The 24,958-nt window shown below is 44.5% G+C and overlaps 1 protein-coding gene across 1 annotated transcript in view; it reads left to right on the forward strand.

The window, feature by feature from the left end:
- Positions 1-1,531: 1,531 nt before the first annotated feature.
- DMRT1 (doublesex and mab-3 related transcription factor 1) overlaps positions 1,532-24,958 on the forward strand; it is a 60,922-nt gene continuing 37,495 nt past the window's right edge. The window contains exons 1-3 of the mRNA XM_009884315.1: positions 1,532-1,592; positions 2,147-2,365; positions 22,230-22,513. Coding sequence (XP_009882617.1) covers positions 1,532-1,592; positions 2,147-2,365; positions 22,230-22,513 — 564 coding nt within the window. The remainder of the gene's footprint in view (positions 1,593-2,146; positions 2,366-22,229; positions 22,514-24,958) is intronic.

The following is a 24,958-nucleotide window of genomic DNA, read 5'->3' on the forward strand; positions in this document are numbered from 1 at the left end:
TGGTTTAAAGCCGCCGGGCGGGGGGAAGGCTGCTAGTCAAAGGCGGAGTGCCTTTTTTTTTTTTTTTCCTCTCCCCGTTTGTTTTTGACGAGGCAATGAATAATCTAGCCGACTAATTGGTTAGTGAGAGTATTTTCCACTGGTGGTTTCAGATTCGGTCTATGTGCTTTTGCTGGTGCTCGGTGGTGGCTTTAGTTGAGTGCATTTCTAAAAATACTTTTTTTTTTTAACGGCGTTGTTCTTGATTTTTTTATAGATTGGCTCTATAAACGGCAGGGTCATCTTAAATCTGAACGAGGACTCAATAGTATTCACTGAGAAAGCAAACTGCAACCAGTTCTGTGTGGGAATAACGTTTTTCGTTAGGTAGTCCCACTGAAGTCACAGCTCGTGTGCGTGTAAATGACTGCTGTGTTAGCCCTTGTGATACTTATCTTGAAAACCAACAGCTTGAGCTCTGTGAGTGGGGTTCCACGTTCTCGTTCCTGCAAACAGTCCCTTGCAGGCAAATAATTTGGAAGGCGTTCGCACAACCCGTGCACGTAAAGGCAGCGATACTGGACCCACCGACTCAGTTTGCTACTAACGTGCGCTTAGAGCTTCCTGATTCCGCATGAAATCAGTGTCCCGCTGATAGATTTTGAAAACCTTAGTAGTACTGGATTAAATCCTTCCCCGCTTTTAAAAATTTATGTATTTATTTATTTATTCAGTGCAGGTATACTAAACGTTCTCTGAACCTCATGGGAGCTTTCATTCATTTAACTAATTCCTTCTTGTTGGTGCCAGGGCGCTCCAGAAGTTGCTGGTATGCTCAAGTTACACAGTACTTTCTCTGCCCAGTGTGAACCACGGCATAATAAATGCAGATCCTTTTGCTGCCTGCCTCGGGGATGGTAGTGTGAAGTGGGGTGTTGCCTACACAAGTGTCCCCTTCTGCACAGACTGTGCTCCTGCTGCCCGGCAGCTTCCGTCAGGGGTGAATGCCTCCTCCTAGCAGGTCCTGGCGGTGGCCCTCCTGGGGTTTTTTTCTCTTCCCTGCCTGGCATTTGAAAGTGGCTTTGAAAGCCTCCCTAACTGAGCCTTATCTGCATGGGAGTTACACATTGAAAGTCTGTCTTTACCCCTTTTGATATATTTCTGCAATAAGCCCCTTGGCGCTGGTGGAATTTTGCAGGTCAAGGTTATTGGCTTGTGAAGTCAAAGTTGCCTGTGGTGTTTGCAAGTCTACAACCCCCTGTTTGGGATGTCTCTATTGCAAGAGCTATTATTATTTTCTCTAGCATTATTACGTGTCGGTATTAGAAAAACGTTGTTGTTTAGCATAGAAATGGAGGGACATCCTGCCCAAGTTACGCAGGAGAATTTCCAGCAGGAAAAGCCCATGGTCGCAGTCTGTAATCTGGGAAAGACTTCCAGGGTGCAAATACAGATGCAAATCAGTCGCTTGGCAAGTTGCAGGGTAGGTAGCTGTAAGGCCCCCGTCATCGTGTTTACTGCCTGGACAGCATGTCATATTTGGCACGGGAGGATGGCTGTGCAAAATGGATCTGCCAGTTCAGGTGAAGCAGAAGGGGCCCTCTGCATCTTCGGTAAGCAGGAGATGGGGTTTGTTTGCACCTGTGTCCAGACTGCATTAGTGCCTCTGGGCTTTGCCAGGGATAGATTTCCAGCAAAGAGCTATCAAGGGCGCCTGGTGAGCTTGGGCAGAGCAGCAGATTGCGAGTATGAGCCCTCATGGAGAGCTGCGTTATTTTGGTGAGGATATGCAGCAGAGCCTTGCAAGTAGATGAGTTTCTTATCCTCAGCAGCTGTGCATCAGCAGTGAGGAGGGCAATGACTCTATGCTTTTCACTGTGTGCTTTGCTCAGGGGCAACTGTGTCAGGTGAATACAGTCAGCTTTAATGTCTTCATGTGGCCACGTTGGAGGGAGGTGTTTATAGCACTAGCATTTCATAGGTTTGTTCCTATATGTTTGGACAGAAAAGGGGTTGGTTTAAAATAGCTTTGTCACCTCCTTTATATCTTCCTCTGCCCGCTGGCTGGATCATGATGTTGACACCATAAAGAACACCTACCAAGAGGAAAAAAAAAAAAGCCTTGAGTTTGAGTCTTTCATTGTTGCCATTATAAATCGTGTCTAAGCCAGAGAGCGCGTCCAACGTCTGTCATCTTGTTTGCAGGTTGCGCTGAGAAGGCAGCAAGCTCAGGAAGAGGAACTGGGAATCAGCCACCCGGTGCCCCTGCCCAGCGCCCCCGAGACGTTCGTGAAGAAGAACAGCGGTGGTAGCTCTTGTCTCTTGTTGGAAAACAGCAGCCCCACGCACTCAAGTACAGCCACGACGGCAGCTAGCACACCGTCAGGTAAAGTGGTGGGAGAGGGGTGCGAGCTGCTTGGGGCAAGGGCTGATGTTGCTTATGCCTTGCCCTGCTGGAGGGTCCCTGCTCCAGGAACCATGTTGCACTGTTGGAACAGTTAGCAAAAGGGAAGAGCCCAGCATCAGTCTTTTTCATATTTCAATTATTATTTTTACTTGAAAATCAAAATTTGTTTGGTGTAGACTGACACTGTAGTTGAATTCAGGAGGGTGTCTACCTGAAAGTGGAGATGTATGAGGAGCTTTTTTCCTTTCTCCCAAAATATGTGCTTCTGCCACAGACCTGGCAACAGCATGTTGTCTGGCTGCCTATCTTCAAAACTGGAGAGTTTTTGGCATTGTGTAGCAGCCAAGTACGTAGGTAATGTCATTGACCCCAGCAGCAGAGAGCTGCCCACCTGACATGACTTGATGTGGTGATACGTCTGCTCTGTGTGGCAAGGTGTGGTGAGCTACGAAAGGCTGATGCAGTCCTTCCACTCTATACACCTTGCTGTATTGCATTTAACCCTTGTAAAACAAAACAGCAACAAAAAAACCCAGCCAAACCCCAAACAGTATTTGTCTGCAGATTCAGTAAAACCAGCGCTAAGCAAAACCAGGACTTAAAGGTGCTGAATTGAAGATGCTAGTCAAATGTTTTTTCTTATGCAGAACTTAAGCCTGACAGATACAGCAATTGAATATGTATATACCCAAAACTGGTGTAATTGACTTCTGCTGTATTGACAGAAAAAAAAAAGAAAAAAGCAAACAAACATAAAGGAAAGAAAAAGGAAATTTCATTCATTTTTAATAATCTGTGGTGATGGCAATAATACAGGTGAATATAATTCCTGGTTAATAAGGTGTTCCTGAAGTGGACAGTGCTTTGTGTAAACTAATAAAAGGACAGCGCATATGTATGTCTGTCAAATGTCATCACTGTTTTGCAGGCTGTTTAAAGCCTTGTCAGGTGAATTTGTTGCATCCGTTGCAGACAGGCAGTTTCAGACAGATGTGGAGGAATTTCTTTGGGAAGCATTTAGAAGAACTGGTTGATAAAACAATAAATAGCTTTTTATTAACTTTTTTGTTTTCATTATTGCAGTCATGTAAGTGTCACCCTTGAATCGATGCAATTGCTCCTTTCATATTTGGATTACTGCATGGTTTGTCTATAGACATGGAAAAAGCTGGCTAAAGATTAAAGTAGTATATTCAGTAATGTATAGAAATTGTGTGTAACTCAGGAGAACAAGAAAACCCTTGTTTATACAGAAAGGCCAAAAATGAAATTGTCTTACTGTCAACAAAATTTGCATAGGCTTTGATCTTAATGTTTTTAAAATATTGGTGGAGGTATTTAATTTATTAATCCCACTTTAATAATTTCTTATTAATTGAATTAAATTATGGTCTTTTAATGAAAAATACCCATTAAACAAGCTTAAGGCAATTAACATGCTTGTATAAAGACTTGAAAACATGAAAATGCCTAATTTTAAAGTAATTTGAATTGTTTGAAAATTTTTGTTCAAAGCAATCATAAATGGTTTGCAGTCATCTTTCTTACAGTGGATTTTTCTTTGTGAGCAATTCAAATACATTGTTTCTCAAGCATTTTACTAAATAACTGTGTGTGGATGACAACATTTAAAATACACAGCATCATCTCCAGAGAGAAGATGTGATTCCAGCCAAGAATGAAGGCAGGGTCAGCATTGTTTAGCAGAAACAGAAGAATCAGGGAATTAATAGAAAATTGGCTTCATAATTTTGTTTTTTCGGCACCTAAGTAGCAATAGAAATTCATGCTTAGCCCAAAAGCGACTGCACTGCATAAAGTTCTGTCCCAACTAATTTTGGTAGGTTCATCTGTTGAAAGCAGCGTACGTGGTCGTAGCTATGGATTTAATGCCACCGGTGGCTGTGTGCGCACTCCGAAGCTGCAGAAGGTGCTCTGTGTTCAGACAGACCTGTTGGGCAGATTCATCAGGTGTCAGAATGCAGGCTGCCCCCTGCAAAGTCTGATTTTTCAGTGAGGAATACTGCTTAAATATTCTGATGCTTTCTCTTTTTAGCCTATGAAGGTCTTTTGTTGGATAAGAAGCTGCCAGGTGGGATGCGACATGAAGTTCTTGTTTTAAGGGTCAGGCTGTTTCGGGACCAGGTACTCGAAGGATTCTTGCACTGCTGTTTTATCATTTTGCTGGTACCATCAATGGCAAGCAAAATTAGACCCTGTCAGACCAAGTGTCACAGTGTCTCAGTTTTGTAGGCTGAGGGTGCTGATTTTGCAAGAATTTACAGAAATCATTAAGGCAGAGAGATTGCAACCCTTTGTGGCTGGGGAAGTCAGCAGGTCCCTGCAAGCCCCAGGGGAACCGGTGGCTCCTGGGAGTGCAGCGTGCCCTGTATGATAGGCGTTCGCCTGGGCAAGAGATGGCTTTGACAGTGGTAATTCTGTTCCTCCTGTAAGTTTTCGGCTTCACAAGAGCAGTTTTGCTTTTGGACTCCCATCGCGCAGAGTGTTGTTTGCCGGCAGAGGAGTGATGTGTGAAGGAGTCACACAAATCAGACATAGTGCCAGAGAGAGAGTCTTTCCTCGCTGTATCCATTTTATGGACAGATCAGAAATATTGTGACACCTGGAGAGACCAGAGACGATTTTTCAGATCCCTTCCTGACATGCTGTTTTTGAAAAGGGGGAAAAATGAATTATCATGGTGTCCTGGTTTGAGGTAAAACGGAACCAATTTGTCATAGCGTAGGGGTTTGTGCATTTACCATCTTGAGCTTGGGAACCATGTTTACGTTGGATGGAGTGTATCTTCCCCTCTCAAAAGCAAACTGGGAATTCTCAGGGTAGCTGGAAGGGAGCAGACTATGGTTGCAGGGCATTAGGATAACCTCTTGCAAACAGATTTTGTAGTTTCTGTGCATTTTCCCTTAGAAACTTGTAGGTTGCTGAGAGCGAGGGCCATGTAATTGTACAGAGCAGCAAAAAGCCATGATCCCAGAGCATCTAAAGTAATTGTCCTTCCTTCTGTAGGATAAGTACCTCGTTAACTAGTGTGCAAAACTCAGGAAAAAGGCCTGAGACAGTGAGACGTTTAAAACATGCTTTTCAGACATATTCATTTTTTAAAACCTGTGTTCTTCCCTGTTCTGTGTCAATTTGGTACCTCTGCCATTTTAATACTTAGAAATCATTTGCAGGGGGGAAGCGTGATCGTGGAACACCTTCGAGTGAGAGCTGCTTGCACTAAGGGAAGGAGACAGCACATTTCACCTTTCCTCCATTTTACTTGGTCCTCATCACAGAGTAAGGGTCGTGCTTGGCATTTGGCAGATGGGAAGGGGTGGTGGCTGCAACATCGGTGACTGGAAGGTGCTGGAAAGCACCCCTTCTTTTTGCTGCTCTGTGCTCGTGTTAGCCCAATTTAGAAGCATCCAATATGGATGGGATTACTGTGTGGTGTTAAATGCCAGCTCCTGCTCTGGTGCTCTGCAGTGGTCAATTTCCCATTGGCTTTGCAGTGACCATCAAAAACAGGATTGTTCAAGTGTCTTGGTAGTAGCACTGGTTGACAAACGTTTAATTGTTAGCAATTGTGGGTAATAAGCTTGCACTTGTTATTTTCCTTTGCTACATTTATTATGTGTGACGGAAACAAAATAGTGGTTTTTTTACGTTTCTCTAAGTAGGTGCTGTCTTCACTTTGAAACTTTTTGAGGAACAGATGAGTTTTATCTACTCGTACATACAGACTGTAGTGTTATCAGCAAGTAATCCTGTGCCTAATGAATGATGGTACTGAAATTCCTTTGAACTTGTAGTGCCCTAGATGCCTCTGAAAACCCTACCCTGCCTTCTTTACTCTTCCTTTGCTTTTTTGATGTTATCTTTTGCCTTGACCTTTTCTACGACACTGTATTGTGATTTCAAAAATTGATGCTGTGAACTTGCAGATGTTGTGCTGCATAGGTAATGAGGTAAAAAAAAAAAGTTGCTATAATTGGAAGATATCGTGGCCTGGTTTTATATAAAGTGAGAAATTTTCTTTTTGAAAGAAAGTCCTATGATAGGCAACATGAGGAAGCTGCCATGGACATTCACTGTGAGAGTGCTCAAGCAATGGTACAGGTTGCCCGGAGAGGTTGTAGAGCCTCCATCCTTGGGGAGACTCAAAACTCAGCTGGATGATGCTGGAGCAATGTGATCCAATGTGATGGGGGGCTGTCCCTGCTTTGAGTGGAGTTTGGGCCAGCTGGCCTCCAGAGGTCCTTTCCAAACTAAGCTATTCTCTGAGTCCGTGAAATGCCTACTTTTTTGCATTTACATTAAGTCAATGTATTGAAATTTGAAATTCAGCCGGCCTCAATACTGATCAGCGTTTGCAAGCCTGGGAAAGAAATCCTGACTCTTTTGACCTAAAAACATGCAATGACTGAATCTACAGTAGATTTCAACAGAGAATGAGCATCATGGGCTTGACAGGTGGTGAAGAGGAGTGGCAGCGGCCTCAGCAGGGCTGAGCAGTAAGGAGAAGGAGGCATTAGCCACTTTGCCTGCCTGTGCCAGGGCTAACATGATGGCTGCATGTCCTCAGAGGTCTTGGTGGGTTTGCAGTGGTTCCTGCTCCATCATCCTGCTCTTACCTTTTGTCGTTGTGTCCTCATTACTGTCTAACGATGATTTTCTCCTGCTGTGCCCACTACTAGCTTTTCACCAGTTTTAGTTGCTGGCTGCCTCCTGGTCCTGCCAACTGTCCTTCCATACCAAGAACCAAGCAGCCCCATCCATTGCTTCCTGGTGCTTTTCCCTAGCTTCTCCCACAGCCAACAAATCTATTTTTAAAAGGAAAGAGCATAGTTGAACATGATGTGTCCTTTACTGGATTGTAACAGCTGGCAAAGAAATAAGCTTTGCATCCTTCAACTGCGAATAACTAGTACCTTTCTCTAGTTGGCAGCAGTTAAAATGAGATAAAAAAGAATTACATTTGCCTGTGCCTCTTGTGAGAGTTTGTGAACTGTCTTACCTGTCTTGCATTGGCATTATTTCCACAGCACAAGTTAGACTTTGTCTTGGGAAGCAGTTGCTGGAAATGGTCTTCTGCCTGTATGGTGTTTTTCTCAGTTGCTAAATCTCTTTCAAGCTGGACTAAGTAAATATTCAGGGAGTGTTTCTCTTTGAACAGTCTTTCCTTGATTTAGGATAAAACTTGCCCCTACCCTAATAGGCTCTTTTAATTTCTGACTGATACAGCCATGTGATGAGTGAAGCTCTTCGCAGTATGGTGGCCATGGCTTTGTAATTTTCAGTTCCTACCAAAATCACGTGTGTATTGCTCAGAGTTGTTTAGACAGGCATTGTTTGTGAAACAAGGGGGGCGTTTCTGCCTCTCTCCGCTGCTTTGGTTTCACCGTACTTAGGAACGCTGCAAAGGAGTTTTGAGCATCTCATTATAAAAGGACATAGATAAATCTGAAAGGATAGAGGGAAGGGTGACAAAAATGATGTATGGCTTGTAGAAAAGGAGACTAAGGGTGGATATAACAGTCTATAAATATTTGAGAGGTAATAATATGGAGGAGGGGGAGGGATTATTTACAGCGCTTGAGACAGCATAACAAGGAGCAACGGCTTGAAACTAAAAAAGACAAAATTAAATTAGACAGTAGACACTTTTTCTCCTAACTAGAAGTGCAATTAGCAGCGGAGTGACCTGCATAAGGACAAGGGGGTAAGTGAAGCATAATCAGGAGAGGTGTTTAAGAGTGTGTTAGATTATGATCTCAAGTGATTAATATGGGGGTAAACTCTGATCAATGTGCAGGTTAAACTAGATGACGGAAATCTCCTGCAGCTTTGTCATCTCCTGTATGATTCATTGCCTCTGGCCATTGTTTGGCTGTGTTAAAGAAATCATAATGTTACAGGCTTCTGCATCCCTGATTAGATGTTTCCAGTTAATTCTCCAGTTCTGGAGCCTGCAGCTTGCAAAGCTTGCACTTTCCCTGCTCCTCCTTTCAAGCAGTAGTCGTTTGTTGTCTTTGCAGCTCTGTGTGTGTGTGTGTGTCTGAAATAGGTAGAACTGGCGGCAATTTTCATAGTTAAGTCTCTAAATGAAGAAGTTTTCCTTTCAGGCTTTTGATCCTGTCTGAAGCTTCAGTGAAAGTGTAAAAACAATTAGTAGTGTAAAAAGATTTGGGAAACGTCAGAAAAGACTGCTTTTCTTTTTCTGTGTGAGTGTTACTGCGAGGCTTATCCGGGGCTGTCTCCTGCAGGGGCAGGGGCTGGGGAGAGCTTTCTGCAGCGCGTTGTGGAGGCAGGGTGCCCCGGGCACCAGCCGTCACCCACCCAGACCTGCTTACTTCGGAGAGAAGGGTTGCCCAGTCCCAGGGCTTCTGTGACCACCTTTTGGGTGGAGGGGTGGAGGTGAAAACTCACAAGCAGCTCAGCAGGTTATTTCCATCCTTCTTTCATGTTTCAGAAGAGCTTTTTTTCCCCGCATTTTCCAAAATGTGTCACTCTAGGCCTTTCTCTGTTTGCAGCATCTTTCTGTCCAACTTTTCTCACACCAGGTGAGGTTTCCAGATGTAGAGCATGTAGTTAGAGCAAGGTCGCTGCCGAGCGGTGTTTGCTGTGTGCTGAATGGACTTCCCTCCATACGCTGTCCCAGCACCAGAGTGCTGGGGGTTTCTCTTCCCACCCAAGGCCAGCAGAGCTGGTGGGCAGCCCCTATTGTTCTTTGTGCCTTGGAAGCTCTTTCTCCATCACGTTGGCATTTGCATATGTGCGTTCACGTTTAGAGAGTTACTGTGCTGGCTTATGCTTTCCATTTGTCATTATGAATGCTGAGATAAGGAATGGAGCAGGAGCAGAAGACGTACTAAGAATTTTCTGTCCGTGGGCACATTATTACACTATCTGCAGCTAACCTCTTGTTCCTTTCTGTGTCCTTGAAACAGTTATTATGACTTATCTGAATGTGTGGGGCTTTCTTTTTGTGTTTAGAAAAGATATAAGTGGGGAGTGAAGGAGTACGGCACACTTCCTTAACTGAACACTGGTGTGATTTCTTGCTTTGTCTTTTTTTCACGTGCTTTCTTGTGCCTTGAAGACTGTTTTCATTTGCTTTGTTTACCAACTAACTTCCTAATTCAGCCTGTTGGCCCATTTTCCATTTTCAGTAGATTAGTCAATTAATGACCAAGGGACTAAAACGCAGGTTTGAAGATTTCTTTTGTAGGAATGCTTTTGCACGTGCTTCTTCCAATGCCTCTTGTTTTTTCTTATTCTGAACTTTACTAAACTTTCTCCTGAGTTTGAGTACCTACTAGTCTTAGAGCTGTGAATAGCTCAGTTTATAAGTACAAACATCATTCATGCACTTACGCCCGTTGTGTTCTTGAAGAGCTTGCGGAGAGTCTGTTAAGCCCTGAGCTTCTCTTCCTTTGCAATGAGATTGGAGGCCTAATTATTTTATGATTTTTTTTTTTTCCGATTTCTGTCTCTGTTCATACTATTTCTATTGCTCGCAGCATAGGCCACCATTTGCTGATTTGAATGCCTATCGTCATGGGCAGAACTGAACCTCGGCTGATGTAAGCCACTGTAGTTCCAGTCTTTGTGCATTTCTGTCTATCGGTTGTGCATGAACAGAATTTGTTAGTGATCAATTTGTATTTGCATGGAAGCAGATTTTATGAGTGCACGTGTTGTTGCATCCATGCAACACTGGCGATCGTGTAAAAAAGTGATGTACATACATGTGATTTTTGCTCACTTGCCCAGGCCCAGTGAATGTCTACAGTGGTTCTTTACCACTCCTGATATTAGTTTTTCCATCATGTATTAGGTAGACAGAGTGAAAAAGCCCTTCTGTTGTTTCTACTTGGTCTTTTTTAGAAACCTTTTGGGTTTCTGTCATCATATAGCTTATAACCAAGTGTGGACTCTAGCTAATTCCAACCATTGCCCTACTCCCTTTATTATTTTTAGTGTGAGCCATAGTGATTTTATCCCAGTCGTATTTCCTCCAAGGTCTTCTATCTCAGACACTTGTAAAGCCTTCCCTCCCTTCTAGTGTTCTCTTTGATCTCTTGTTAATGACTTAAATCCCTTTACATTTAATCCACACCAAGTTTCTTTCTCCTCCTGTCTGTTTGCTTCTTTGCACCTGCAGGTGTCTGGGCTGTTTTCCATCGCTGTCTAGAAATCTGGTTTTCTTTCCTAATTTCTTTTCTCTTTCAATTTCTTCCTCTATTATTTTAAAGTTGTCTTGATTTTAAGCTTTGCTCCCAGTACACACCTTAGTAGCATGTTGGATGTCTGAATGCAACAACTTAAAGGTTTGTCAATTTCTTTCTCGAATTGGGTCTCTCAAGATGAGTAATAACATATATACATAGGTACGCACGCATGGTAGTCGTACTGGTGGCTCTTACACTGAAGATTGAAAATGGCACTTGTTCCTCATGCTCCTGATTTTCTGAAGCGCTGATTTTATTGGTTCTGATCCGGTTAGCTGTCATGCATGCTAATAATTTTAGATATGTAAATAATCCTGCTGTCTCCGTTGAGTGTAAACAAGCATATGTTGGAGCATTAAAATAGTGCCTAGCATCTTCAGATTCAAAGACATGTTAAAATATTTTGAATGCTTTTTCTTTACTAAAGCCATTCTTTTTTTTTTGCGGATAATGATTTGAATACAATCACTACAGCTGTATTATAAAGACCAAAAGTGCAAGTAAAGAACGAACAAGGGTTGCCCCCCAACTCGCACAGAAAGATCAACTGCTCTGCTCTAGTCAGCGGCAGAAGATGTTGACAGTGGAATTTGCTGCTGTAGACATCTTATTGAGGGCCTGAAGCTTGTGTTAAGTGTGGAAATAAAAGTTATTTTCTGTAGGTTTTATATCTTCAGCTGTATGAGGAGGATTTTTAAGTTGCATGCTAAATGTTTGCAGCAGATCATTTTTATTAAGTGTACACTAAATGTGCCCTCTGCAGTTCTACTGAAATCAGTGGTGGTATTTCAGCTCCTCTTAGCTGGAGCTAGATTGGGGTTTTGTGTATCACTGGGAAAGTTATTATGCCAAGCTGGAGCCTTCGGGCTGGGATTTCTCCCTCCTTGTTTTTTCCTCCCCATTCACATTTTCCTTTGGAAAAAAAATGTTTTGTGTTAAGTTTAAAATTAACTAAATGTCTTAAAATTTTTAGTTGTATTTAGGAATGTGCACACAGAGTTAACAGTCATTTTGTCCTTTACGGGATAATAATTCTGCATGTGGAAGAGACAAAGAAATGCTCAATATTTTTTTCTGATTTTTGCTTTGAAGAAAGGCAGATGATATTGCTGTGTATGGAGATGGTGACATTCTGCTTTCATTTCCAGCAGTAGCTGAAATCAGCAGGATTGGATTATTTGCGTGCAGTATTTAAAAAAACCCACCCAGAACAACAGAAAACTTGGCTGACGATCTCTGTGGTCCATTAATGCTGATTTGCAGTAAGTCTTTTAACAGTGGGGAGCTTCCTAAGGCCTGGAAGAAAGCTGATGTCGTGCCAATGTTTAAGAAAAAACAAGTGTGGTAGGATGGGAGGGTACAAATCCATCAGTGTGACATCAGTTTTTGTGAAAACAGCACAACAGTCCACAGCAGACCAAAATGTGCAGGAGGAGGAGAAATGCAAACGTTAAAGGATGCTCGTGCAATGTGAATTAACAGAAGTTTATGGGTAAAAGATTCTGTCAAGTTAGTAATCTTTTATTGTCACAAAATTCTTGAGGAAGTGACATATTGATGCAATCATATTCTGCAAAACATTTGATTTTTGTGTCCTGTGACATCTTGATTAGGAAACTGAATAGACAGAAAATCAATATTGTATGCATTAGATGGTTTTAAGAAGGATCCTGTCAATCTGAAAATGTAGGTCTGAGTGGGGAATCTAATGCATTGGTGTTTCTGGCGAAGTCTAACAGGGACCTGCTTTTGGATGTAAGCTGTGTGGTCTTCCCATTGGTGTCTTGGAAGCAAGCTTGGAGTCACCACAAGTCATCTTAGTAGGTGATGGAAAGGTGCATGGGCTACCAAGCAGTGGAGAAGGCAGATGTGCGCTGTGGGAGGGCTTGGCTAGATGGTTGGTCACGTGCAAGCAAGAGCCACTTGAACCCATAGTAGCAGTGAAATACGGAGTCTGTCCCTGAGAAACATCGTCACTGCTGGTGAGCTGGTGGCCATGAGGGTACTATGCTAAATGTTAGTGGTTCCCGGTGGGAAAGGATGACCGAGGACTGGTACAGTCCTTTCAGACAGACCTGTGATGACGGGAAGGAGGCATGGTGTCTTATGTGCCTGAAGCTGGTGAGGTGCCTGTGGGACTAGTGGGACACTTTTCCTGGTGGCATCGTACATACAGGAGAGTGGGCTTTCAACGGATATTGGAAGGGAGATCATTAAATGCCACTGAGCCAAAAATGATGGCAGGCTTGGGGGGGGAGTGTTAGGGAGGTTTCACGTTTGTTTGCCCTGTTCGTACTGTTACTAGGTTTCTCTGTATAGCTGGTGGTGGGTATAGAGCCATGGTCTGAACTAGCACACCTGGGCTTGAACTTGGAAGGGCTCAGGCAGGAGATGCAGGAATGATTAAAAGACAAGAAAACACATCCTGAGGTGAGAGATGGCAGTTTATTTTGCCCTTTAGTGACCCCCTCATCTAAGATTTAATTAATCCCCGTATGATTGTTCTCAATTGCTTGTCCATTTGCCAGACTAGACCAGCTCAAGTTGAAGTTTTCTGTGTCATTTCATGGGATGGGTTTTGACGTTGTGAACAGAAGCATCATGTGGATGCAGAATCTCATGAAAAGCTTGTGTGTTGGGTGCATCCACTGCGGGGCTCAAGCAAGATGATAGCAAACAGCCTCAGTTCTGGGATCTCACAGATTTTTCTGTATAGGTGGGACTGGAAATGCTTATTCCACTTGGCTCAAATGACAACTCCAGCATTATTCCTAGAGGGAGGAAAAAAGTAATACTCATTCCTTCGGGGTGAAAATGGGTATTGTTCTGGCAGTTGAGTGAACCTTGAGAAGCAGGACAGCGCAGCCGTTGACATCTTCATGGGTAAAGCCATCTCCTGCCCCCAGGATGCCTGCAGACACTGCTGCCATTACACCCGCTCCTTGACGGTTGTGCTGGTTGAACCCGCAGTCTGGCTGCTTGGTCCATTGAGGGGTGTTGCAGGACACCCTGACTGTGCCCTAGCTGTTGGAGAGCTCCTGCAGGGAAGGTGCAATGACTGGTTGTTTTGTTTTTGGGGCAGTGGGAGGAGGAGGGAAGCGTGGTGGGAGTTGGCAGCTGATAAGTGCCCAGGCGAGACGCAGCCGTGGTAAGGAGGTGGGGTAGATCAGTCCCTGTGCACTTCAGCGCCGGGGGAGAGACCGGGAGCCTGCAAGAGGTTCAGAGTTGTTGGACCATGCATTTTTTCCTTTTTTTCTTCTTTTTTTTTTTTTTAAGCGTGTATTTCTGCTTTGAGAAGGACGGCTGAGCAACTGTGTTCCCTGGGTACAGTCAGAGAGGTACCTATGGACTGCAGTGGCAATAAGCTGTTTTGGCTGTGATTTATTCTCTTTAGCCTGGAGACACAGCTGCTTTTAGCCCACATGTCTCATATGGCTGATAACAGATTTTTCGACCTCTCCCTCTAATAGATGTTAGTCAGAGCACAGCTGGGCATCCAGGGCTGTTGGGGCAGGCAATCCCCAACAAGGAGGAAAAAGAACCGCTGGATTTGGTGTTTGAGCTCCAGATGGGGTCGTAGCGTTGTTGGCAATTGGGGGAGGGAGGATAAAACATACTTTTCTCGCAAGCTTTCTGGTCAAAAGAGCTGGGAGGACTGCAGAGGAGGTATTCCGTAGGTGAATGAAAGTAGGACAGCCCTGTAAGTCTCAGAAACAGGACTCTGGGACAGAGGTACAACCGCAAGCTACCCTGCTGCTCTTTGCCTGTATTTGCTGCTCATCTCGAACACAGGGTGACTCTCTCTTGCTCGTACCACTGTTAAGGTCTCCACCTCACCACTGCTTGAGAGCAACCACAGAGTGATGGGCCAGAGGTCTGGAAACTGTGGAGAAACGCCGAGAAAAGTTTTTTCTTCACAGCAGTGGCTCGAGTAGCCCTCTCTTAGGGCCTGAATTCAGTGATGCTTTTGGGAGTCCAGGGTCGCTGTTTTTTCACTGTGCTTTTAGAGGGAAGGCTTTCACTGGCAGATCTGAAAGGCCTGATACTGCATAACTTGTACTTCAGTAATTACTAACTGTGCACTTTTAGTCCCAAGTGAATACCCAATCCTTGACGTTTCCTTTTTTTTATCATGATGGCAGAAGTGTATCTCAGATTTTATTGTATTTGGGACGTTTATTTAATCACGGAGTTCAAAAGCATCGAAATTATTTTTTACTCAAGTTTGCTAAATGATAAATTCTTAAATATCTCTTTTCAGATAGGGGTGTGGGTTGAGGGTTTTGTGCATATAAGCACCCGAAAGAGAGGTTTTAAGATAAAGCACCCCCTAGAGTATATTGATAAAAAGAGGACAAAGGGGAGGAAAAAAAAAAGGATGGAGGGAGTCAGCTCTCTTGTGTTTTTTGAGAGCCCTGCTTCTCTGTGGGGTCCGATTCCAGTGTCCTTATGAAAAAGAGGGACATAAGGTCGTGGACTCATAGTGCGGTGAGACTGTTGTCTGAAGCAAATGGTACTGGGATGGAAGTCAGTGTCGGGTCCTTCGCCGGGAGCTTTGAGAGCAGTGGAGACAAAATCCTGGTCCTTCACACACTCACGACGATGTCTGTAAAGGACAATCCCTGTGAGTCTCATATTGGAGTACATTTGTCTCTTCGGAACCTGTACTGCATTGACAGAAGCTGTAAGTTATGGAGGTGTGTGTTGTGTTTAAAGTCCCCTCTCTGATTACTGAAGGAGCAGTAAATGAGCTTCCGTGTGAAGGAGTAGGACTCAGCAGAGTTACACAGGTGTGAAAAGAAGCTGAAATGGCAAAATCAGACTCTGGAGAGGGAGATGAGAAAGAGAAAAGGTGGGACCAGCCAGGACCTTCTCCAGAGCCTGATGTTCAGGCTTAGCCGTGTGTTGCTGTTGTGTTCCTCAAATTCCCATTGGAGGCACTCTAGCCTCTGCATTCCCTTCCTTCTCTTCCTGAAGATGTTTCCTTTCCTATTCTCATTCTATCTAAAACAGGGAGTAGGAATAGGGAAGGTGTTAGTGTGTAATATTTTGCACGGTATCAGTATGCAGGGTACAAATAATAAATCACACACTACATGCTTAGAGAATTTACTGCCAGCTTTTGTATGTGCTGTGACAAGTGCTCAAAAGGTCAAAAAAGCTTCCTTAACAAATTTGATAAGATAATGCAGTGAGCTGTAACAGCATAAAGTCCTGGGGGCCATAGACCAGAATAGAAGAAATAATTATGCATGGTAATGGGTAATTACAGATAATGGCCTTTTTTGGGGGTGGCAGAAAATACACAGCCCCACAGCCTTGCCTGGAATGAACATTGCCTAGCACATTAACTTTATAGCAAGCTGAACATTCAACGCTGGAACCAAAGATAATCCGCAACTTCTAATGGTAAGAGAACAGAAATACTCTTCTCAAAGGCAGAGCGAGCGTGCAGGTTTTGTTCCTTGGGAGGCAGGGTGTCTCTGCAGAAAGTAAGTGATGATGCCAGCTTTCTTTGACATCTGAAATAGCTCTGTGATGATTGTCTGGTGGGAGAAACGTACTGTTCCAGGGTTTCTGATTATGATGTTAGGGAGTGATTTCACACCAGCCCCATTCAAGGCTACTGTCCGACCTCAAAGGCAGCTATGAATTGAACTAATGCGTTGCCAGACTTAATATTGCCAAACCAGTTAATGGGAGCATGCTGATGCTTTGTATACTGAGCAAGGGGAAATAGTCAGGTGTGGATCCAAGACTCCTTTAAGGTCTGAAGGCAAGTCTTTCCTGACTGAATAATTGACGTTTTAATGACTTAGCCGTCTCCTGTCACAGAGGCTGACTTGCAGGAAGATGTTAACACTGCAGTGATGAAAACAGTCACTCTGAATTGAAAATTACAGGAAATGTAAACTACCAGAAGCTGAACTCTGCTCACTGGGCAATGGATATGCCATTCTGCTCCTCGAGTAAATGTGTTACTTGGGTAGTCACAGTTCTTCTGCATTTCCAGCAGCGTGTCTGTGTATGTGTAGAGTCTCTGTTGGCATAAAAGAAATTAAAAACTGCTAACCATAGGTGTATGTAAGAACTCATGTCAATAAATGCAGGCAATGATATTCTCTTAACTGCCGTACTGCATATAAATAATCCCTCTTCTGAAATATACAATCCGATGGAGACTAATCAGCTGTTATGGGCACATGGATAAATTGAACTGTGCCACTGGATGCTCCCAGACATTGAAATGTGACTGTGTGTGCTGTCCTGATTTTTAAAACAGTTTCTGGTGTGCAGCTGTCCCAAGCTGACTGATATTCTCCCCAAGATTCCTAAGTGTGGTCCAGTAACCATTCCCAGTAGGCAATTTGGTGCTACCACCCTGTTGTAGATGCTGAGAAAGTCTAATAGTATAGACTCTGTGCCATTTGACCTCAGCATCAGAGGCTTCCCAGGCATTTGTAAATTACTATTATCAGTGTATAATAAGGTATATAACTGGCCCTTAAGAGTACCTGTAGCAATAGGAAATACTCCATGCTTATATACACAACGAGTGAATGTTACAGGCAGAACTTCAGTGTTTACAATTCTCAGTTTGTATGCTTAAAAACATGTTTGCATCTGTGAGACAGAGATGACAGAAATTCCTGTAAATTCCCTGACATTCCTCCTCCCTCCTCCCAAAAAGTAAGAAGGGAAAGAATGATCTATATACTGGCTTCTGCGTTGATTTTGCCATGCATATCCGCAATTTGTGTAAATTGCTATAGCTTTATTGAAGTAAATGGTCTGAGACTGGTTTACATTAACTGAGGACCGGACCACTGTTTTTCACCGTGCTCTGCTCAGTGAAGGCAGGAGCCCCTCATAGGTTACTGAGTGTATAATACCCATATGTGTAACTGACCCCGAGAACTCACCTTCCTTAAAAGAAAATCCCAGCCGTCCTGAAATGAATTACTGGTTAACTACTATTAATATGCCATAGAGCTGGAGAGTCGTCTACAACACTGCAAGATCAATAACAGTATTTATCGTGCATCATATTGATCTTCTATGAAAGAGTGGGCCATATTTCACACCATGTACACAGTGCAAAAAAAGTAGCATCAGTTCTCTACAGACATAGAAAAGAGCTTAGAGATCCAAGGGCACAACTGCATGAAGGGATACCATTCTCTCACTGCAAGAGCGTTCCTCACACATGGAGAGCCTCTGATGGCCGTACATTGTAGATTTGGTGTTCCAAAACCTGAGCAAGAATTCTAACCACTCTTTTTTTTTTGTTGTTGTTGTTGTTTGCTCTTCTAATTTATGTTCCTTCTTGTACGGGTTCAGTCCCAGATTTTTAATCGTGTCCTGTTTGTGACTTCCAAAATGCTAAAAATTTGTGGCTAGCAGCAGGGGAAAGACCCAGGAGCCCTTCCCAGTTTTTCTGCGCAGAGGGTGAAGACCGCCAAGGTGTGAGCCCAGCTCCTGCCGCAGCCCTCTTGTTCTAAAGGGCAGGTGGAGGGGCAGAGTGGGAGTCTGACGGTGCTGCAGCAGTTGCCTTGTTGAGAGCTTAATTCCTCTTGAAAATTGCTCCCTTTAGAGCAATGAACTTCAGGGCTGCCCCTCATGTGCAGTTGGTGTAATGTGGCACGCTCTGAGGCAGGGGAGGACCCTCTTGCCAGCAGAGCCATTCAGCTGTGTTGAATTACATTTGGGGAAAAAAAAAAAAAAAACCCAAACAAAAAACCCCCAACAAACCAACAGCTGAAAGCTGCTTTCTTAACCTTGGTATTCTCTCCTTGCTGGCAGAAAACGCAGCTGCTGGCTGACAGCCTCCCTTGAGGACACCTTGCTTGCTGAGCGTCCGGAGGTGAGGCTGTGGGAAGGTTCAGCCTGTAGGTAGGAGTCGAGAACTACAGGTACAGGCTGAAGACCAGCCAGAGGACCCCCACTTAGTTAAAGTTTAGTTACAGCCATTACTGCCAATAGATCTGCCCTATTCTGCAAACGGTGGCCATGCCTGAGGGTGCTGCAGCTCGGAAGCAGCGTCCTTGCTCACCAGCTGGCTGGCAGACTTTGGCTGGAGACAACTTTCACGGGTAGGGCAAAAACTCTCCTAAGCATATGTTAAACACGAAATCTTCTTTGGGCAGATCTCCGAGTGCCTTCTTTTATCCCTAGGACAGTTTAGGAGGGTTCTGTGGCCTTTAATTCTGCTCCCCTTAGCACTTAGCACTTCTTTGAAGGTACTCCATGTAGGTACTGGCTGGTCTGACTTGCTTCTCTTCCTGAGCTTTCATTGCTCAGAAAAAAAAGTCAAGACTTTCAGGGCTTTCTCCATTAATAACAAAACTCCTTCCCCTTAATGTATTTACAGTTGTGTGTGTTCTGTATGTGTTGTATACGTATGATGTATGCATTAGTAGTAGGAGATGACATGATTCAGCCGGGCTGGATGGGATAAGAGTGTAGGGTTGCACTGCAGACCTGTCCTTGACCCATTGCATGCCAGAGTTGCTGAAGACCTGCAAGAGCTCAGGTCTCCAGAAGCATCCTTCCCTCAGTCTGGTTGGTTCAAGACCGTGAGGAGTTTAGAATAACCTGTAGGGTGCTTTGACCTGGTCTGACCTGACGTTCACCCACAATCTGGATAGCACAAGGCTATGTCTTGTATGAGGTGTCTTCCCTTGGTGAAGCACCAAATCTCCTTCAGATGCTACAGAAGAAAATCAGAGACTTGTGCCAAAGCATGTTATCAAAGAAAAACTAATCTCTTAAATTTGGGGAAAACTGTGAGTTGTAGCATGTGGCAGCTTTCTCCTGCTCTTTGTGAGATGTTGCCAGTCCTTTTGTCTTCAGAAGCATGATGTGGATTGGGGTTTAGGGAAAATTAACTCTTCTAGATGTCTTTCCAGTGCAATTGTAGGAGTCCTAGTTCTGTATGGGGTTGGGTGTTTCTGCCCCTTCACTTGAACTTTCCCCTTTCCCATAGCTCCTGTTTTACCTGCTAATCTGCCGGGGCATATCCCTGTCCTGTGGCCGGCACTCAGAAGGGTTGTTTGCCAGAGATGTTAGGAGGACCATGGATTCCATAATTTGGCATTCATAAAAGTAAAATGCCCCAGGCTGGTGATGGCTGGGGATTTCTGTGTATGGGTGCCTGGGTGGCTGATTGAGCAGGTGACCAGCTCTACAGACTCAATATTGAGTCTTGAGAAGGCAGCTGATAGTACTTTAGAGGCTATTAGAGAGTGGAGGGACAGCAGAAGGAAAGCAGAGGATGGTTCTGGTGGATTTGTAGCAGCCCTGCGCGCTGAACCACACTGGTGGCTGTTGTGCAGCTAGATAAAGGAAAAACGGGTGGCAGCAAGTCAACCCTTTTGCACCTCTGGTGGCAAATGATGGTAGCCTCAACCACAGGTACGTAGAAAGAGAAAAGAAGGGGCAAAAAGCATGTTTTTTTCTCTTAATGCAACAGAAGACTGCCACCACTGCTCTTTCTTCAGGAAGAAGCTGTAGCATTACCAGCCACTGGAACATCAGAGACATCAAGGATACTTGTATGAGTTTGTGGATAGCAGTGGGCAGGTCTCTGTTCCAGCCTAGCCTCTCTTGTCCCATGTTCGGAAGTGAGTGCATGAGACCTTTCTGAAAGCTGCAGCAAAGCCTGCTACTTTCTCCTAGTCTTCCTTTTAGCTGCTGACACCTCAGGGTGGCTCACCTTTTGTGTGTAGGTGTAAAGAGGCCTCATCTCCTGGTGCTAGTATTCTTAGTGGAAAGTATTATCCCTTCTTAAAATGCACTGCAAGTGGAAAGACACTGCAGAGTTTTCAGAAGAAATTGCAGATCTGTGCAGCATAGCATAGCCCTGCCAGAAGTTCTGCAGCCGGCTGCCTTTCATATCTCTGTCTCGTGTGAAATCTGTATCCCAGCAGGGAATGTGTTGGAGGATTTTGCTTTTGGCTTCTATTCTATAGCATGAAAAGCAGAACAGTGGGACCGCAGCTTTATTTGGGAGCTAAGTTTGGGGAGGGGAGTCAGGCCTGTGCTGTGATTTATTGGAATTGTTGGCTTTTCAGTGCCAGTGGTCTGAGGTTTGATTTCATCAAAGACATGGACAAAAGGACTTGAAGACAGGCCTGCCCAAAAGCAGAATAGTAGCAATAATAAAATTTCATAAAAATATGAAATTGCAAAAACTGTGAAGGGTCTTTTGTGTCATTGCAGACTCCTCTGTTCTGTGTGCAAATTTGAGAGGTACTCTGTGTGAAGAAGGCCAGCTGGCTTGATTCTTGCTCACATAGGTCTGAGGGGCAGAAAAATCAGATGCAGGAGGCATAAAGCACTCTTAATAAATGGGTACAGTTCATTGATGTGAACAAAATCTCAGTAAGATCTGAGTGGACGCACTGTATAATTTAGTGACATGGAAGGACACTATCCATGATTGCAGAGAGCTTTCATTACAGACGAAGAAGTGAAACAGAATTGCATTGTAAATGGCAATAATTGTTAAAATCGATCATTGGATCTAGCATGCAGCTAATATGGGAACAACTTCCAATGTACTATATGACTCTAACAGGCTGGTAAATGCCACCATGCTAATTTTGCAGGTAAGTAACTAAGGTACAGATATACCAAGAGAAGGACGCAAAACAAACTAGGCAGTTCCTGCCTGACATCTCTCTTAGGGCTGTTATTTCACGTGTGCGTATTGTCCATGCTGCTTCGTCTCGATACGATAGCCCTTAAGAGCTCATCAGTGTGCTTTAAGCCACGTCCTTTTCTCCTCCACGGTGGAGTTGGACAACATCATGGGAAGAGCAGGGGATTCTTGCATGAGGGATCCTTAGGCTGCAAACGCTGTAAGGGTTGGTGGGATACGAGCTAGAACCAGGGCTGCGGGGATGGTGGGATTTACAGTTGTAAATGTATATTCACCGTGTGGTTAGACTTTGTAAGGTTGTGGTGTTTTTTTGCTGTGTCTGGCTCTGATTCTGTAGGTAAACAGGACCTAAATTTGGGTGTGGCGGCTGGGCAAGGATTGAGGGCCTTGCGGCTCAGAGGTGGCATGTGGGTTTCTGAGATGCCTTGGCTGATCATGCGGTGCTTCCCCTGCTGCAGCTTCTCCTGGCCTTGGGGCTGTTTGCCTCTTCTAGAGGCATGTTCAGAAGGTGTCCTGTCACCTGCAGGACACTGGCTGGAGAGGTGTGGTGTCATCCTGTAGCTAGAGTGTTCCTGCTTCCAGGGGGTTAAAAGAGACTTGGCACACTGTTAGAATTTAAAAATAATGGGGCGCTGATGTAAATCACCATCAGATCAACTGATGCTGCGTGAGGACTCAGAGCGTTGTTTTAACCTGCAGTTGGTTTTGTCTCCTGTTTTGCAGTCTGTGGTGTGTGTAGGTGGTGGTCTCTGGCTCTGAGTGGACACTAGTCCACTTGAGTTTCTACAAAACATCCAGCCATGTTCCCCGTTCAGTTCCCACCTCTTCCTATTTACTAGTCTCCGTCTGGCCTTCAGGAGAAGTAGTAGCTCATCAGAAGGTGAAAGATAGTGGTCTTCATGGAGCCTCCTGTTTCATAATGGCTTGTTTTTTTCTTTTCCAGAGGGACGGATGCTCATTCAGGACATCCCTTCCATCCCCAGCAGAGGGCACTTGGAGAGCACGTCTGATTTGGTTGTGGACTCCACCTACTACAGCAGTTTTTACCAGCCGTCCCTGTATCCTTACTATAACAACCTGTACAACTATTCCCAATACCAAATGGCTGTGGCCAGCGAGGCTTCCTCGAGTGAGACGGGGGGTACGGTTGTAGGGTCGGCCATGAAAAACAGCCTCCGAAGCCTCCCAGCAGCATACATGCCAAGCCAGTCGGGAAAACAGTGGCAGGTATGATGTTACAGAGGTGTTGCATGGAAGAGTGAGGTGGACAATAATAAGCTGTTTCTTGTGCCTGATTCTGACCTCCTGTTTGCTGGCTTCATGGCAGTGCAAAACCAGAACCAGATTCCAGGGTGGGATAAGGACCCATGTTAGGAGAGTTAGACAAAATGGGTGGCTATCGTGCAGCACAACGAAAGCAATGATACAGGTATAGGTAGGTTGCGGCACACACAGATAACAGGCACCCACTCCCACTTGATTTTATCTTCTGATTTATGTAATAGTAGGTTATGGGCTGTTTTCCAGAAAAAGAGTCCAACTGAATTATCAAACATAGCATCCTGGGAGCTTCAGGTGCCATTTCTGAGAGGCTTTGCTCTTCAGGAACCTGTTTTTTTCTCTTCCACCTTTCACGCCCAAGGCTGTTGTGCAGTGGGTTGGTGGCAGGCAGCTGAATGTGATAGGGCGTGTTGCTAATGGTGCGTTCTGGCAGTGTCGGCTCCAGGGCTTGCAGTTGTGACTTGGGTAGCTGAAGTTACAGGCTGTGCCTAAGAGGTTCGCACCAGAGCTCTGTGTACTTCATTAGTTAGGGTATAAAGCCAGCCGAGCCCTCTCACTTTAGGGCTTGATAATTGCAGCTTCCAACTCAGTATGCGTCATAGGCTGGAAAAAGGGGAGATCTGCCAAGGCAGGGGATTTGTGGCAAAGTGCAGCCATTTCAGTGACCCTGAGGCTGTTTTGTCTAGGGCTGCAGTGGTGCTTTTCTGTCTGAGGTTGAGCTTGGGAGGCTGCACTCTCTGAGTCTGCGTATGCCCATGTCCCTTGTCCAAGGGCAGGAGAGGGTAGACCTCTTCTGTAGAGCATCAGGACAAGGCAGGCTGCCTTCTGCACGGGCTCTGTTGTGAAACCACTCAACAACAAAAGATTAAATGTCCACCAAAAGCTCCTTTCTGAAGAGAACAGGTGAGTCGCCCCCTTTGCTGACAAAATTCCTCTAGCAATTCTGGCACAGGGACCAACTCTGAAAGGGCATTTTAACTTATGATACCAAAGAGCTGGAACTAGGATCGGGGTGATCACAAATACTGTAGCAGTCTACGTCACCTTCAGTGAGGCTTTCATGTCATTAGACACTTTTTTCATGGATGGGTCCTTCTGAAAATGTGGGGGCCTCCTGGGGCAACAGCAGGCAGGTCCATAAATTTTAAGATCATGGCTTGACAGCAGTCAGCATTTAGTACTGTTCCATGTCCCTTCTCCACCATGAGTACAGCTGTATGGGAAAAAGAGCTGACTCCCTTCCTTCTGCTGTGTGAGCCCACACCACGAGAGCTTTCTTCTCTCAGTGTGCTGATGGGCTTCGCTGCAATCACCATCAAATACATGGAGGTACACCTTTTCAGTTACATTAGTTGATAGCGTCCTCTCTAGCTGCTGAACTTCATCGCCAGACCAGGGGGAGAATTAGTCAGGGCAAGCTGGGAATAGGATTTTGTGCGTGGTAATGAGGTGAAGTGCCACTGCTTTTTTAGCTTTTTCATTTTGGTTAATTGGGTTAATCTGGTATGTCGTAACAGAGTACTTCAGAGAGAAAGTTACTTCTTCTGAAGCTTTTGCAGTACCTAGCTTGTAGGAGCCTACTGCAGAGCTGATGCTTGGAGACACGGTCACAATGCAAATGAGGGGCAGCAACATTCGACTTGTGAAAATAATGTTCTTGCAGGCTGCTAATTACCCTTCCTTCAGCAAGTGTTTTCACGTGCTTGGAAAAAAGGAGAGTAAATTACAGATATTGACTATCCTAGCACATAGTGTTTGAGGAAGAGATACATGAAGGTATGTTAAAATACGTTAAACCTTGGAATGATGGTGGTGTCCTCTCAGTTCTGTTGTCACGTACTGTCATTTGAAACTAGACTGTATGTGTAAGAATTCTTGGCCTAGAGGGTCCGTTGTCTCACTGTGGGATTGCCTGTTTCTTGTGGGACCTTTGACATCCCTTAAAGAAATAAAAGCAATAGTGTGTTTTCCATGGATTTTTCTCTCGAAGCCCTGCAGAATCTGTAACAAACTACTGCTTAAGTGCCCCTCAAATTAGTGAGGTACCAGAGAGGTGATTAAGGAAAGAGGAGGTGGTTGTTGTCAAAAAGGACCATTTTCCTTCCACCAGCAGGCTCCAAGCACTGGGTGTTCATTCCCAGCTTGTAGAATGTATTGCATGGTTCCATTCACCTCCATGAGAATTTAGTGATTTACCTTACCTAAGATTTTAATGTCTCCCAGCCAAACCTTTTGGTATCTCTTGGTGTTGTTCTGGTGAGATGTCTGTGCAGAGAGACTAGAGGTATTGCTTTCTGCCTGCAGAAGTGACATCTCCCCAGCTTCTAAATGGGCTAAAACCAGGACCCACCTCCCCTGTTCAGTAGGGCAGAGTGCAGTTCAAGGTCAGCA

Source organism: Charadrius vociferus, unplaced genomic scaffold (genome assembly GCF_000708025.1).
Source record: "Charadrius vociferus isolate BGI_N301 unplaced genomic scaffold, ASM70802v2 scaffold183, whole genome shotgun sequence".
NCBI lineage: Eukaryota > Metazoa > Chordata > Aves > Charadriiformes > Charadriidae > Charadrius > Charadrius vociferus.